Genomic DNA, 18,449 nt, shown 5'->3' with positions numbered 1-18,449 from the left:
ACATACAAAGTCAACTAAATATTGAGCAGTGTCAGTCTGGTGATGCCTAGGATTTTTATGTAAAGTGCGCAATTAACACAGTGAAGAAAAATGATTGTAAGAAAAACAGTCTGTTTTAGGTAGTGTACAAAACGGTAAAAAAGGCCGCAGAATATTATCAAAAACTTTGATATAAAACATTTTAAAACATATTTCTAGATTAAACAGTTGTTTTTCAATTTTGGCACGTATATTTGTTTACAGCAAACATAATTCAATATTCACCCTGAATAAAATGTTAGACTCTCAGAAAACTTTAATAAAACGCTCATTTGTTTTTAAATAGCTATTTCCTTTTAATATATAAACAGCCGTGTTCAATTTAAAAACTTCTACAATTGGAAGCTTACATCCAGTAATTGATTACATTTACATTGATATGTTCATTGCTATTGTCCATTAACTAATTCCGAGTGCAGCCATACAAAAGATCCCTTGTTTATTACAACTGCGAAGTCATAATGACTTCACAGGCCTACTTTCATGGCGGCATCATTAAAACGTAACTTACTAATGAGCGGTTATATTCTGAATAAAGATATCAAGGAATTTTATAATGTATGAAGCTTGTCGTGAACTTTCTGAAAACTATAAAAGGAATCGTTGATGGATGAAACTAATTCTGTAAAAAGCAGATCAAGAAGAGTTTAGTAGATTTTGGCTTGGTGACTGAAAGCTTTCCTATTTTCTGATCAATAAAGAAAAATCAGTGTTGGGTGAAATTTCTGTACAAGTATTTTTCTCAGTGTCATATAATTTTCAAATCAAATCAATACCTATTGATTACATACCCACGTAACTAAAACTTAATGAAAATCAAAAGCCATAGAAATGTGTTATGTCTTGACTATAAATTTGGAATTTTAAATATCCCTCCAGTTTTTAATTATTTTAAAGATCCTATAGAATTCAAAAATACTCTCATTCTATAAGACTTTACAAATATTTGGTTAATGTTATTTAATTTAATTGGTAACAGGTCTGGTACATTCTGTGAAACGCCAATCTGCGAGAAGAAGCGTGGTGATGTTCCCTGCACGGATTCGGCACGAAGTGATGTACGTAATTTAGTATTTAGAGGTCAATCGTTACGTTTACTATAAAAAAGTATCCGCCTTACGCATTAGTCTTGTAGATTCATAGTTTTTAAATATCAATATATTTATTAAAAATGCGTAATAGATTGATTTGTTTATAAACCCCTAATATTTGTTACTTATTGTGTTACTTTGTTTCCTACTTAGTTATGTCATTCTTAAATAGTTTTTTATACACCGAATGAATTGAAGACGTGAGTGGATGAAGGTATAAAATAAAATAATAAATAATAAAAAGTCTTTATTCATTTTAAGTACATTTTGTTTTCAAAGTGTAAGATTTGGAAACCCTTTTAAGTAAAAAATACCTGTGTCAATGTTCCTAGCTCTTCCATAAACAAACTTAATTACTTAAAATAATGACATTATTTAAACTATTTTTTTTAACCGTTTCCTTTTATTATTTTATGTATCATTTAGGTATCATTAATTATAGTTACTTATACATAGCATAATAATTTATTACACTATGTATACCTAAGTATTGCCAGTATCTTCGGAACCTTGCCTAAAGGGACTCCTGTTAATGATATTTTTTAATAATTAAATTTTAAGGTTAGTTATTAGGTATATTTTTTATGTATTATGTTATTTGTATTGAAAGTTATAAATAGACATTATTAATTTATTACACTATGTATCACACACATCCACAAAAAACAGCAAATACCGAAAATACGACATATCAGTCATTCATCCTCTCACGTCTTTGATTATTATACTAAATGGGTACATGTAACCCTATTTCTTATATTTCCGAAGTATTGATATTGTAGACTTATCAAGCCCATATTTCAGGTCGAATGTTCGGGGAACGGTGTTTGCGGTCCTTGCGACGAATGTGTTTGCTTCACCGACCGACTTGGATCTCAGTACTTTGAAAAGGACAACTTTTGCGCTGACATCTGCATGGCGACTAATGACTGTGATGATTGCTTCCACAACCCGATGCCTGGGAGATGCGACTTCTGTCATTTCCCCCTTATCAAACAAAACCTCAATCAATCTCTATTGGAGCAGAAGGATGAATTCAATAGAAATGTATGGATAACGTGTAACGATACGTTAGACGGTTGCCATTTTGAGTACGTCGCGATGAAAGCGAATGAAGAGACGTATTATATGGTCACGAAGTCCTGTGACCCGGTTGAAGAGAAGCAGGTCACTGGAGGAGTGAATGGTGAGTTTATATTTGTGTTGACTGCGTATTTTATAACTCCATTCACTGTTAACGTAAAATTAATTTAGTATTTCTTGATACTGCACTTATAACTTTAACTATAATATAAACGAAAAAAAAAATTTATTAATTGTAAAAAAGTTGTTAAAAGCCTTATCTTTCGATACATTGAAACTTAGGGTCAAAATGTTCTTGTATCACCGGAATATTAGTCATATTCCTGTATTCGTCTTGTGTATTGTATATTATATATGTTACATGGTTCATAAAAATAAAAAATGCTGTATAAACATGACCACAAATCGTAATCAAACTCTTTTTAAGTCACATCAAAAATCCCCAGACAGTAGCTGTAAATTATACAAATATATTTAGCTGTCATCTGTAATTTATTCCGTTTGCCTCGACTGTGTCATCAAAATTTTGTTCATAAACATTTTTTATGAAACAACTTTATGGTATCATAACAAAGCATTGTGCAATGTACACAATCTGCATTCGACCACCAGCTGTTTTCTTTCATAGTTTTCATCTCAGTCTATCATATACAATTCCCAACCAGTTCTATACCTTTCTCTTTTCGACAAATGGTAACATCATTAGTGTTGTGATAGAGTGATTATCTGTTTATTTTTCTGTGGCACAAGTCCATAATACGGCTGGATTTATTTTTATATGTATCTAACATAAAAATGGTTAGTAAAAAAACACACGAAAGCTTGGTGTTTATCAAAAAAACTCCTGGTTACAGTACTCTTTAAAATTTTTTTCTATATTAGAGAACAGAATTTTTAGTAGTATTATAATAAATATACCTCAGTAACAACTCACCTTTTTTAAGGATAAATTTTATGTTTTTTTTTCTTCTTCTTTTTTTAGCAATAATGTTTAATTATTTCGTATTTTATTATTCGCCAATATGTATAATAAATAGGCTACTTAAATATACTTAACTAACACCTATATAACTTGTACTAATAAGCTCATTTTCAATTTGGTCCTTAATATACCTATTTTTCAGTCACACTGCCAATAGTCCTAGGGATTATAGCAGTAGTTGCAGCAGTAGCGGCAACGGCCGGATACCTCGTGTGGAAGAACAGGCCACCAGCGCTGCCCCTCAATGATCCAATGTACCAGAACATTGGTGCCGAAGACTGCACGGGAGAAAATCCTTTATACAAACCACCCACGTCGTCTTTCAAGAATCCAACCTATGGAAAGTGGTAGTTATGGTAAGTGTTAACACGTCTGCATAAATATCCTTTAATAAGTATTTTTTACATGGTAGAGTAATTATTGAATAAAAGATTTCAGTAAATTAATCAACTCTACTTTGAAAAAACTGAAAAAGGCGGTTCGTGGACACGTAAATTTTGTAATAATTTGTCAATTTTTGTATTTGAGTGTGACGAGTCGGTTTAAATTAATTATAATATATAAAAATAAGAATATTCACTTTTATAAGTTTTTGACTTTTTTCGAAACTAAATATTTACAAATTAAATATTTGTTCTGATATTATGTTGATACAGAATGTGTGCGAGAGGCTCATCTAGTATTACGACATGTCGACTTGACTTTTGCAATAGATGCTTCTGTTGAAGATGCCTTTCAAATTTCCGTTATTATTATCGAACTAGGGTCAACCAGTCCCAAATCATCCAACATCTTAAGACACAATCTAGTTAGAAGCATCGACAGACTTCATACAGGACTAGTCTAGACTCGATTTTGTTTTTTTAGGATACAACTTCTCTACGCAATTTCGACTCTTAACTTCCTAAATCATATATACGCACTTCGGATTGAATATTTTAAATGTTTAAATGTACAGTTACAGTTGTTTACATGATCAAACTTAACCGGTTAAACAAGATGAAGTCATCAATCTACACGAGCAATATAAAGTGAAATCCTATGGGATTTCTGTACGCGCAAACACGTATGATGATTTCTTAGTCTTTTAAGCAAACTAGTAGACCTCATTTTATTTATGAAACATTATATTCGATAAAATTAGTATTTTATTATAGTTAAACAACTCTTTGTACGTAGACCATGCCAATCATATCAAGGATGATGAACATTGCTAACTTATCAAAGCCTATAATAATTTAATTCGAGTAAAATAATTTACTACTCCTCAGTTTTAAGAAAGATTTGTTGGATTGAAATAACTTCAATACTGTATTTGTTCTCACTGCTGTCTGGTATTAGACTTCTCTTCAAAACCACGCCGTGATTCTGTCAATGGATAGGCCTCACTTGCTTTACTCTCTCTCATATAAAAACCTACGACGGTCGCCTTTGATGTCATAGCTAATCTTATCATAAGCCTACAACCATTTTGATGGATAAATTGAATTGACCTTACTATAATCCTGGACCTGTGACTCACGAGTTAATTGTTTTATTAGTGTTTATACATCACTAGCCTTGTTAAGAGTTGTTTGATAATACATAATATGTATTCGGCGAAAAGAAATTCTTTATATTCATTCTCAAATTTTAAAAAAAGTAAGTAAAATTATTTTCATAGTGCAGATGTTTGGTATAAAATTGAACCGAACCGGAGAGCGGAGATCGTGAGTTATACGTATTAAAAATGAAGTCAGAGTAATTACGAAAAAATTCACACTAAGGTGCAGTGTGCAAGGACTTTGGCACATATGGCGTCTGACGCGATAATCCTTTTTTACTTTGGAATGTTCGTGACGCAATGAGAACTTATAACGGACACTTATTAGATATATAACTTGCGTCAACGTTTGTTAAAATCTAAAGACGTTTCTTTATTATTTAATTAATAATAGTTAAATGTTGCACTATTAATATTAAGTACAATAGTTTCACGTATTTGTTTACGTCAATATTATTTGTAAATATTTCACAGTTCATAAGCTTTATGCATATAAGTAGCGGACCCAGCACAATGCGCAGTAGGTATATACGCCTCAAATACAAAAAAAAACAACATCTTATTGAAAATATTAACCATTATCCATTCCACGTTAACACAAAGATTTGTACTATACTATACATAGTACTATTGAAATAATATACAAATAAATGCTATTAATCTAAGGTTTTTAAACGTCGTTCGATAGTTTCATACGTTTATTATTCCAGTTTTCGACACATTTATTATGTACCGTCAATTTCACGTTGTTTGCGCTAAGGATACAATATATAGATGTATACGGCTTGTAAATAATTCTAGCAAAGAGTAGATTCTAACGCCACTACACTGTATGAAATGTTATTGTTTGAACCTGAATGATGTTAATGCGTGGTTTATTGAAATATATTATATATTAATGTTCAATGCTAAATGTGGTAGCGCCTTACAGAGGTCGAGTTGTCGAGCCTCGAGTCACGTATTCCAATCGCCGCGAGTGTAATAGCTATTATTTGCAATCTTATATCTGGTTGTATGCAATTTTTAATTTTAAAGACCATTTCTTATACATACTGACACATACAATTTTGCATCGTTTTGAAAGAATATCATGTATCATTGAACATCATCAAATGTAGTATTTTATACAGTTATCTAATTTGTAATCCATTGAATAACAACAGCTTCAAGTTTTTCAAGGCAGTTTTGCCGCGCACCACCACTTTGTAGAACCAGCTGCCCACTGAAGTATTTCCGAACCAATTAGACTTAGGGTCCTTCAAGAAAAGAGCGTACCAATTCTTAAATGCGGCAACGCACTCGCAAGCCCTGTTCCATAAAAAAAAATCATTGGATCGAAATATTTTAGTTTTCGCTAACGGAAAACAAATAATAATAATATAGCCTTTTGTTCAGATCAACTTTTTAGGTACATATATATAAAATTAAACTTAAGTATTAGAAGGTTAATAAAAAAAACAGAAGACAAATACTTGTAAAAATAATATTCCCAAGACACTGCCATCATGCAGATTTTAAGGTACCTACCCAGTACGCTCTCATACTCCGATGGGATGTCTGACACAACAAATACACTTGCCAGCATAATTAAAAATATGATATGATTTGGTAATGTCGTTGTTTGCACAACTTCGGCGTATTTAGTTCATAACCTTTACAAGAACAGATAAAGCGAACTCGAAGTAGGTTGGAGACAAGATATTAAATTTACTTATACATGTATATCGGCCTTGTTGATTTTCAATTATTCAAAGAGAATATTTTGATTTATTTAAAACCGAATCATAAAGGCATCCCTAGTTTTCTTCCTTAGTAATGTGCTCTTTATTCAGGGGGTGATTTTAACGACAGGCAAATTAGTTTTATGTTCCGTTCGAATGTAGTTTGTCAACAGCATCTAGTCCAATACGTCATGTTACATGCATTTGACCAATCACAATAGCTTACCTTCTCAATCCTTGATCAGTCTCATATATATATAAACGACTATATATTCAGCTATTACTATACTTACAAAACACATCATGTTATCTCGCTTTAGGCAAAAGGTCACATCATCAACAAAAGTATAGTTTATATTTCAACCAATGCTAATTTAAGTTTGTATAGGCCTTATAAGCTACCTATATGTTATATATCATGTTTCTTTATTATGCCTTATAAATCAATTACAGCTAGAAAGGAATTCGCTGACGTCAGATGCTCGATAAGGGTTTAATGCGTTCGTAATTATATGTTCTTAATAATGAAATTCTTTGTATAACCATTAATTTTCATAACTATGGCGCCAGTCGTATATCCTTATTGAAACTAGTTTTTTATAAAGCAATTATTGCAATTGTCAATGCGAAGGTTTAAAAATGTAAACTGAGATTGTAATTTGCCTCATTTTTTTCCATGACTGTATATTATTGATATCAAAAGGACCTATTACATATAACAAATTTTCTACTTCTCTATATAATATATACGTATATGAAAATTGTTTCACGTAGGTTAATATTTTTTCCTAGAAACTTCTGCTTGTATGTATATACAGAACAAAACAGAATTTGCGTATTGAGACAAATCAGCCGAGACACAATTATTTGTCATGTTTATAGTCTCCAAAGACTCACCGGGGAACCATGCAGCCTTCCGGAGTTCAATGTACGCAATTATTTGACCTTTACAGATATATAAGTTTAATCTCATTTCCTTATACAAGATTAACTGTCTAGGATTTCTTTTTTTCTGGTTAAAAAGACTTCCTTGTTTTCCGGATAAAATATATACTCGTTCATAAAAAAAGATCTCTTGATTTAAAATTAATGCTTTTATGCTATCACAAATCACAGTTTACTAAAATATCGTATGCACCTTTAATTTCAAATTTTAGTTTTATACTTTTTTTTTTGTCTTGAGCAGTGTTGACCTAATGCTTCAGCGTTTGACTCTCAACCCTGAGGTCGTAGATTCGATCTCCGGCAACTGATTCGCACCGAAAGACATTCTGTAAATGTGCGTATTCGCTCGAAACAGGCCTGAGACCCAAAATGTCAACGGCGTGTGTCAAGCACAGGAGGTTATAAGGATGTGTGTATGTGTGCGTGTGACATGATCATAATATTCTTACCAATGCTCTGCCTTTCAATACTGTCAAAAATCGAAAATTACAATCGTCTATGTCACAATTGCACAACTCAAAAATATATCAACGACATATTTATTACAACTGAGTAGGCATTTATTAACATTCTAATTCAATACAAAATTATCTTAAAACATAAATCTTATCAAAGCTCCTCTAATGTTGGACATTAACGAATACGTCCAAAACGGTAGATTTCCTTTGACAGTCACAAATTGCACTTGTTACTATACTCAAGATTAATTTCGGTCGACTTAGCTTTTAGGAACAAATTAGGTTGTCATTTTAATTTTAAGGAAGGTAATACATAATCTTTAATGGGAAAAATAATTTCATCATTATATATTTTTACATAGATTCTATTGATTCTGATTTAGATTATATTTCGTAAAATGAAATAACTGTACTGTATTTTCCTTACCAAATTAAGTAGTACATACTTATATCTATCTTATATCTATACTTATAAATTTTAAATATTTAAAAAATCCAAAAACTAATTTTTATAAAGGAACAATACAAGTACAAGTATCCACTGCCAAGGGCGCATTTTTGCATATATATATAGTATATAATATTGTAACGTTACTTTCAGTTAGTCTCCTTAATATAATTCTATAGAGAGCAAATGTGTGCCGTTATAATTACAAATTTAAACAAGTGTAAAAGTATCGGCCTTGCTTATAGATTCAAGGTTGATTAAAGTATAAAGTGTCTAAATAATCGTCGTTAAATGTTAAAATTATGTCCTTAATAGATCCTTAAATATAGCAATTTTATAGGCATTTTTAAGTAATGATGGCCTTATAAGGTGTAAATCAGGTTTAAGAGTCCATGTTTTATGGAGTAAATTATAAGTTAAAGCTATTTTGTGTAAAGTGACATGTAATTGCAAAAAACCCTGATTCACATTGAGTCAAGATGGAGATTGTTCTAGAGTATTCGAAATTTAATTATAGAGGTAAGAAATATACAATATCATCTGATCACTATATGTTAAAGTAAATAATTAAAACGAATTCCATAAATATTTTTTCTTGAAGCATTTACTCACCCTCTAACGATTACAACAACAGAAATTAACTTGTGTTTTTGTACCGAAAAACCTTGAGTTGCGACAACACCGCTTGGAAGGTTTTTCTTTATAGGATAGGAGAGTAAATGAGCCTCCTTTATATCCGAGGTGGGCATTTGGGTATCCCCGGCCCGAAAAAGTTGCAGGGGTTTGTGGAACTCGACCCATAACAAAATCTCTGCTATTCAGAGACTGGGTAAGAAATACCCACTAAATGTAGTGGTACACCTACAAAGCCGCGTTATAGGGATATCAACGGTAAAATGTGGTCAAGTTGTGCTTTAACAATTTTATGTTTTATCCTTGTCAAGGGGAGTGCTTACGGTTTCTTCTTTCAATATATACAAAGGGCGAAAACGAGCGTACGGGACGCCCAAAAAGAACAGTCATCGCCTATGGATGTCCAATTTAGCGGGTGCGTTAAAAGAGGTGTATCTCTTTTTTAAACAATTGGTCGTCGTTCTCCCAGAGTTGATCCTTACTGGGAGCCGTTTACATAGTTTGCTAGTTCGTAAAAGAAAATATAGTAAAGCGGACAGTAGAAGACTTCCAGCATTTCTAACACAATTTGTAAGCTGATGAAACGATACACAAGGGAACAACCAAAACAACTCTTCAGAATAAAAAGCATCGAAATTGTTACACAGCTCTAGGCTTTCCGGTAGAAGTAAACAAACACAGAACGGTTATAGCTATTAACTATCGCGAGAATAAGAGCCATGTTGAAATTTGAAAGATAATTTGAACATAGTATCAAACAAAGCCTATAATTTACCTAAGCCGCATTTATAAATTAACTTGTTATGAAACTTCGTCCCTATAATCTTTGATCATTAATGTTATGTCTAATGGCGACAAACGACATTCTATAAAAGGTAATCAATTGAAAATATAGACATTTCCTTCTGATAAAACACCTTATAAAGAAGACGAGAACGCGGTTTTAAACGTACATAAGGTGAGATTTATGTATAAAAGGGTTAGTGTGAAAAATTGATTTGCATTGCAGAACTTCCTATACTTGTCTGAAATAGGGAAATGAAAATGAAAAAATCTGAAATCCATAATTTGGTAGAAAGGTAAATCTATCGATTTTACGTTTTAGTAGATGGCTGCAGGATGGCTTGGGTTCGCTGAAAAGATAACTATTAATTGTTTCGGGATAATAGGCATATTACACTGAAGCGAAACAAGCGGGTTCCACCACCTTATGGAACCCACTGCCCACTGAAGTATTTCCGAACCAATTCGACTTAGGCTTCTTCAAGAAAAGAGCGTACAAATTCTTAAGGCCGGCAACGCACTCGCGAGCCCTCTGGCATCGAGAGTGTCCATGGGCGTCGGTATCACTTAACATCAGGTTAGCCTCCTGCCCGTTTGCCCCCTGTTCTGTAAAAAAGAAAAGCTTAACGTGCTGAAAATATCTGCCTAAGGTACCCTTTGCTTATATATAGCCTCATTATATTATGAAAACAAAATATAATATAGTTTTAATGATGTGTTTCTTTAGAGAAGACTAGAATACATCTATTAAGATTTATTTTAACTACTATATACTGGTTTAAAATGTCAATATTAATGTTTTAATCTCCGGAAGCCTGTATTTAAAGTCTAGAACATGTGTCAAGCTACCCCTAACCACAGTTGACTAACCAATGACCTCACTTCTGTTACACGCGTCATGAAATAAACCACAATTGTTATTACATTGCATTCAGGGAACTAATTTTGATAAAAATACTAAGAATATGGTCAAAATATGTATTGTGCAGACATATACTTATAATATTACGGTTACGTCTATTAATAAATACGAAAATTGCTTTAGTGAACTATTTAAAGGTATTTAAAAACAAATGAAATTGTTTGTATACGTTTCCTAATTTCTAAACAAATTCAATCATCAGGACCATTGATCTCTCATGTTAATGAAATAATCGAAAACCAATGAAAGTTCTGAATAAAAAGTAACTAAGTATATTTTTGAAATTACTTGAATACGGATATTTTTTTTGGCAAAGGCTTGGTTGGTAATGGTGGGAAGGCTGTATTGTTATGTTAGAAAGGGTAAATTTAAATATTTCAATAATCTCAAACGGTACTCAATTTATTACAGTAATAATATTGTCTTCATAATAGAAAGTTTAATCCCAAGAGAATTCACCGTCCGGAGCAATATTAATCAACTTGAGCAACAATAAGTTATAACCTCTCAGAACAGAGAACAACGTAACCTATTTTTTATTACAAACGATATTATTTAAAATACATTACAAAAGAATGAAAGAGAATAAAATAAAAAATCTATCTTCGATTTTGATCTTAGCTTATGATTCCAATTTTAAATGAGATGCTAAGCTATGCTAGTCGGAATTCTGAAGCTTAATCAAGTTCTCCTTCGCCGTACGAGCAAATGTTAATTGCTCAAATTGAAAGAAATCCAATCATTTGTATGGGATTCAACAGTACGCGTTTGAAGTCTTTATAAATTTTTAAACGATGAATTTTTATTATATTTAATTACTACACTCGTTGTTTAAATAATTAAGTTGTAATTGTGTTGAGAACGCGCCTTATCTTGTGCATAATTCTGATTTAGTCATATAAATTGCAATAACAATATGTTCATTTAATTAAGTACGTGACTAAAATTCACTATATAATTATACAGTTTTAATTACAATGCGGAAAATCCAAATCGTAAGCTTTCTTAGAAGTTTGACGAACAAGACTAGATTAGTGTTCTTAGCACGAACTTTGTGATAATTTCTGCTCTGCGTACGTTTTTTTATACAAATTGTATGCTTTACGAATTCCATTCGAAACTATGATGTTCGTATTTCTCAACAGCGCCGCTCTATCGACTTTTCGATACCAAGTCTATAGTTGTTATACCTTTATGTTAAATAAGATTATTCGAATTTACGATTGGCTTCTGCTAAGGGAAATGTCCTCGTTGCAAACGTTGCACAATTTACGGGCCTGTATTACAGTACATTATACAAAACGTAATATAAACTATATTCTCGTTTTAAAGGTAATAAAACCATTTTATCTTACTGGAATCATTTTTAGTAATGCATAAGACCAAATTGTGTCTTGAGGAATGTAATACAAATAAAAAAGTAATGTTGATGCGCTCTTTACAAAGATATATACGACCGGCCTATAGTTCGTGCCTAAAATTGTCTTGGGAATAGCGCTACAGACATCGACCTTCCGCACAAGGAAAACTAAGGCACTGGGACCATGATTTTATAACCTAACTTAATTTATAAAAACTATCTAAATAATATGACTCAATTTACCACGAATTATTATTGAAGCTGTCTTCATAATAATTATATAACTTATCGTTCTATCTTTTAGTCTAAATACTATACCATGAAGATTTTATGATAATAATCAAATGGTATGGTTTAAGGTTATGGTAATTTTTTTATAAAAATTGTTTCTTTATTACGCTGACTTTAGAAACAAAAAACTAATAAATAAATTATATAACATCATTTAATCAAAATCTTTAGCAATCTGCATTCCTTTTGAAATGCCGTAATAAAACGAACACTTTCTAATTCTTGTATTTCATGTCCATTTAATAGTTAACAAGCCAATAGCAAGTACTAGTATTACAAGAGTACCTGTATCAGACGCCCACGCATCGGCAATTTGTGTTCGTTTCCCGTTGGCCCGACACTGTGTGGGACGAATCCAGTTCTCAAACATACAATTACTATGATACATATTTCAAGATACGTTATAGATTCGATAACGTTAAGATTGTATATTTACTACTTGATATTTTGTGTATTATTGAAAGTACATTTTAGTTTCCACTATTAACTGAAAACATCAGTTTTACTTCAACGATTAAATATTACACTACTTAAATTCTCTAGTGTTAGTCTATAACAAAGAAGGTTGTAGTATCTGAAATTAGAAAGCTGATTTGTTTGATAATCTGTGCATAGTGTAAAATAAAGTCGCTTCCTGGCGCTGTACGCCGGTCTTTTCAATTACACTTTCCTGTTTCCATGGGCACAAAGTCGCGCGGTCAATTGTCATAAAACCATATAATGTTTTTGATTTATTACAATTTCGTAGGAATGTTTCTAAAAACTACGAAATGCATTTGGATTATTGTTAACTTTGTACAGCATTTAGGATGCTTCTTCCAAGTGGGCATTTATTACTGTAATATTTAAATTAGGTTAATAAAGATAAGCAACTGATTATAAACACGTGAACAATTAATCATTGTGCGTTATTTGAATTCAACATTCGTTGACATTCCGTTTTGGTTATTTGAGTTATTTCGATCGTGCAAGCAGAAAACAAACATTCACATATTTGTTAGTAGTGAGTCATCTTTAACGCGATACATAATTGGTTCTCAATCGAATAAAGCAGCTGCGAATTAAATCCTAATGATTACATAGAAAAATATTAATTGTTAGGTACAAAATCTTTTAACTAAAGCACTTAAATGCTACATGATGTCGAAATAGCTTTTAAGAGAACGACATAGAAATAATGCTTGCAATTAGGTAAACTTGGTGCTATGTAAATGTTTACAGTACGTAGTTTCGTAGTTTTTTCATTATTAGCGAGACCATTATTGTTTCATAAAAGCATCATTTAAGAAATAAATGGATATTTATTTGGAATGTTTACTAAGTTTGTAGACAAACATACGCACTATCACATTTCTTATATAATATTGCTTCTTCAAGTAGATACTTCTACTTCTACGATTCGTGCAGGTTTTATATACTTAACTAATTTAAAGTGCGCAATTAACCACCCAAGATTTCTCAGACCATATAGTTTTAATCAATATACAATACAAGGTTGCATATATCGAGAGATAGTATGCAAATATGCCATTTGTCCTTAAACTTTCACACAATAAAATAAATTAGTTAATATATTACATGTTAAAATTAAGAGCCATGTAACGTAATATCCAAATTGATCTTTAAGTATTTAAGTGAAACTTAAGTAAGTTTAAAAGGTGTCAAGGGCATGTAAATCTTAAAAAAATACATCTTATATAAAAAATTTTACTTGGGTAAAAAACTTCACAGTTTTTTTATTATGATATTACTGCACACTATAAAGTCCTTAACGAAAATTAAATTAAAATTATTGTAAAGAAAATTTCATTTCTTAATTTCAACGAAGATTCCACAAAAGCAATAAAAGATAAGGATATACAGGCTCGACAGCCCTAGTTCAATATGAACGTGGTCATTTATGCAGTCTGACTGATACGAACCCAGATAAAAGGTCAAACATCGCAGGATGTCTTCATACAGTACCGTGTTTGTGTTGTAAATGATTCCCTTCCGAACCAATCAGGTGTTATTTATTCGGTCGTAAAAACTACTCAATATACTTTAATAGAATGAATTGAGTTGTTTATACACTATCACAATTGATTTTATGTCTCTAATATCCTCTATCCCGTTTATCTTGTTTTACATTTTGTATTTTCGTGTTATTTTCAAGAACTATATAAAAGCGAATATATACATAAGATATAAAGCTATATTCTATAATCTGTGAACTCAATATTATATGGACCGCTTTCTGTAATCTATCAAGCGTTTGGTCTATTACCGGACGTTCCATTCCCGGAAAAACAATTATTGTTTTCAGAAAGTTCAATTCATAAATTATATTCAGACTCGATCAGGGGATACATTCGCTGAATCTATTCTAGCCGTTACTGATAACCTAATAAGATCATATCACACCATTCTAGACATTACGTAATTGATGTCAAAATCGGTGACCATTCAATTATTGTCAATTTAAACGAAATCTCATGTTTGAGGAAGCTATGAGTCGATTATTGCCATGCGTCTCAAGATTTTACATATATATTATATACATACAGGAAAAAGTTATTATACCTATATGAATCGCTCAAGATGACTCAATCTGCGTCACGGAACTAAATGACTAATACAGTGGCACACATTTATAACAAATATATTTGTTTACAGGTAACCTGGCTACACCTTAGGCCAAGAAACCCATTCCAGCGTGGACAGTTCCGAGCTACAATGAAAAAATTGCGATCGTCCGGTATCCATGCAGGCTATATATATTAAGTTCGTTATCTCTGTGATATTTAAAATGATTAAGTAATGTGTGACTCATGTTTGATTTTTAATGTAATAGGTTGACGCATCGTGGCTTTACACTTGCGTAGAAAGGTAGTATTACCATTAGTGAGCTCATGATTACTTATAGTTTAATAACTGGACGGATAAACTAAAAATACTCTTTGAAATGACAAAGTGATCTCAGATACCGAGTTTTACTGTGAGGATTTTAATTAAATCTTGGTGCTTTTGTTAATTCCCTTATTTGTAAACTGTAAAACCCGTTTCAGGAGACACCTGAGCTCTGAAAAACTCTTTAACGAGTACTAAATATTTCTCTTGGGGGTGATGATGTTACGTGACGCATGGGAAATGAAGTAAACGGGTTTTATTGTTTCATACAAAATAAGTAGGCGTAAGATGGTTGAGTCGATGCCACTATCACGTTAATAACTAGTATACTATTGATTTATTCGTCCTTTACTTTTAGATTAGTTATGTTACCTATAAAATATAGATGTATACGCCTAAACGATTGTCGATTCATAAGCTGGTCAAAACTTTCATGAGATAGAAACATCAGTTCCATTTCAATGATAATCACTTCGCATGAATCAGTATCGAGAAAGTATGAAAGTGGGTTACTGTAGTGAATTTTAAGGCTGTATTCCTACGTGTGGGATGAATACCAACAACGGAACTTATGACTAACGGCTTATACGAACTCTGACACTTGAAAGATGTCGAATTCTGATTTATCACTTTTGAGTTATCTCTACCAATCACATGGCTATTATTGAAAATTAATTGATCGTTAAGAATCTAATTTTGATCTTTATCGAACTGTATTTTTGGAATATTTGATTTTTAATTACACCACGATTTACTCAAAAAGTATATACTTGATTTTTAAATATTTAGAAAAATTGTCTTGCAACATTCAATAAGAAATTATTTCATATGTACCTACTGCTTACTTTTATTTACCAGCTCCAATAGGATAGGAATAGTTTATATCGGTAATATTATAAACTGTCTATTAGAAGTAGAAAAATATATACAAATATGTGTGGTGTATAATTCTAAGATTTAATACTAGCTAGAACTGATGCTTACCATATTGTAATGCAAATTATTAAACTATTATTTGTCTATATAAATAAGAATGTAGGCTATGATTGCATTGTACTTGATAGCTATAATGTAAATATATTGTTAACCCTAATTTAAATATTACTAACAATCTCGTCTAAGTTAGTTTTATTGATGTACTTTTTGGAAAATTCTTAATATAATAACACATCACATAATTTTACTGGTCATACGTTTCTCGGTAAAGAATCTGGCCAAAAAGACTGTTCTGTAATTTTTGTATTTTTTGTAACGTAGATTTTATACTTTTGCAAATTTCGAAACGTATGTATCAACTAGTCAATAAAACATAAAGAAACGTTTATTTGTTTGATTTGCCTTTCTTTGACCAATAAGACCGTACTTTGAATGACTGATTTGTGAGTTAATAGTATCGGAAGGGGAATTAATAATGTCCCTTTCCTAGAAGTATCTCTAAACAGAAGCACTTACTAACAAATAATAAAAAATCTGAGTCTGGTAGCTCAGTAAAAATAGATGAACATTTTTTAGTTAAGTTTTTTCTTAATTAAAAATTAACTTCTTAAATCGAAATAAAGGTTCAATCATTTCTGAAAATAATAATTTTTCTTGTCAATCTGTAGATTTCGTTCTAAAGTCATATCTTCGTTTAATAATAACTATGGATTTCTATTTAAAATTACTAAAACAAGTTTTATTCTATTGATACCATATGAGTAATATTTTATGTAAGCCGTTCGTGTTAGCGGTTTGAGGCCGCGACAACGCGCTTTGGAAAATAATTGCATGAAGTTTCATTACTATTCCCTTAAAACTCGTTTAGTTTTTCTTCACACTTCACTGTAACGTTCACCGCTGTAACCTGTTCTGTGTCTTTAGAATAATAATAATAATAATATATTTATTTATTTTCTCACAAAAACAAAAACATATAAAAACATATACAATAATTGTCTTCCTTTTTTGGATCACTGCTATTGCTTAAGTGAGACTGATGCCTGCTAAAGGTTGTGCACCTGAGTTACAGGTCATCAGGCCTCCACTTCTTCGAATCGACAAAATGATTATATGTAAAGAATAGACAATTATATTAATTATAAGGAAACCACATGGTGTATGCGTGTGTGTTTGTGTATGTGTGTCTGTGTATGTGTGTGTTCTGAATAATTGACGTAAAAATATTGCACAATTATACTCCAAATAATTATTAACTAAAATTTACATAAAATTTGTGTCAAACTTTATGCTCAACTATTTAGTTATGATAAGCATTTTCTCGGTAACCTCATAGTTTAAGTCTAATAGCCACAGTGTAACCGTCTTCTTGCACTCATTTTTTGTTAGGGGATATATGGAGAGAGAAGTGTTTACCTTGTTATATAAGTAATCACCCAAAAAACAGAAGAATTTTTGAGCAAAGCTTGTGCGAAAGGGTTTTGTATGGCACAGTGCATTTTTTCTACGCTTATTATCATTGAGGTGTGGGTCATATTTGAGAAGTGAGTGTTTGCGTAGTATTGTGGCAAGAATGAAGATTTGACGAACAGTGAGAACCTTCCAATGTTTGTAAGTCTCTGCCGTGGGATACATGAACGGAAGGAAAGCGCTTACCTTGAGAATAGCTCTTTGAGCTCTTTCTACCTTCAGATGTTGTGTTTTTGCGGAGCCACCCCATGAAGATATACAATAGCCCAGAATGGATTGACATAGTGATAAGTAGACGGTTTTTATTAATGTGTGATTAGCAATGTGCCTCAAAATTTTGAATATATAAATCAATTTTCTAATTCTACCGGTCAATAGATCAATATGAGCTTGAAAATTCAGGTTGCTATCTAGCATGACACCTAAGTATTTCAAGGTACTTGTGGAGGTAAGTTTTGGACATCCGCATTGCACTTTGGTTAAACATGATCCAGCATGTGACACAAGTTCAAGATTAGAAGGGATTTTACGCTTCGTAATTTCGAAGGTTATGAATTTGGTTTTATCAGAGTTAAGGGCCAGGGAACTTCTAAATAGCCAATCAGAAACTAAATTCAAACCTATCTGAGCATGTTGAAAGGCCTCAGACCAATCCTGACCATGGAATAACAAGGCGGCGTCATCAGCAAAGGCTACAATTTTTCCATTTCTAAGGTCCATCCCACACAGTTCATTTATATAAATAAGGAACAGTGTGGGTCCCAGGACGCTGCCCTGCGGCACACCGAAGGTCACAGTCAGACTCGGGTCACAGTCAGACAAAGGTCAGAATAAAACTATAAACAATAGCTGAGT

The 18,449-nt window shown here is 31.9% G+C and overlaps 1 protein-coding gene and 1 non-coding gene across 2 annotated transcripts in view; one reads left to right on the top strand and one right to left on the bottom strand.

Moving 5' to 3' along the window:
* Window positions 1–16,507, top strand: part of LOC110994243 (integrin beta-6) — a 36,205-nt gene extending 19,698 nt beyond the window's left edge. The window contains exons 4-7 of the mRNA XM_022260788.2: window positions 1,019–1,097; window positions 1,935–2,316; window positions 3,338–3,551; window positions 14,955–16,507. Coding sequence (XP_022116480.1) covers window positions 1,019–1,097; window positions 1,935–2,316; window positions 3,338–3,546 — 670 coding nt within the window. The 3' untranslated portion in view covers window positions 3,547–3,551; window positions 14,955–16,507. The remainder of the gene's footprint in view (window positions 1–1,018; window positions 1,098–1,934; window positions 2,317–3,337; window positions 3,552–14,954) is intronic.
* LOC123689532 lies at window positions 9,204–9,288 on the bottom strand. The gene has a single exon (XR_006750483.1). It is a non-coding gene; the product is annotated as a U6atac minor spliceosomal RNA (small nuclear RNA).
* Window positions 16,508–18,449: the final 1,942 nt, after the last annotated feature.

This window comes from Pieris rapae, chromosome 10 (assembly GCF_905147795.1).
Source record: "Pieris rapae chromosome 10, ilPieRapa1.1, whole genome shotgun sequence".
In the NCBI taxonomy this organism is placed as follows: Eukaryota; Metazoa; Arthropoda; class Insecta; order Lepidoptera; family Pieridae; genus Pieris; species Pieris rapae.
Note: the sequence above shows the minus strand (reverse complement) of the source record. Positions and strands in the feature narration are given on the sequence as shown.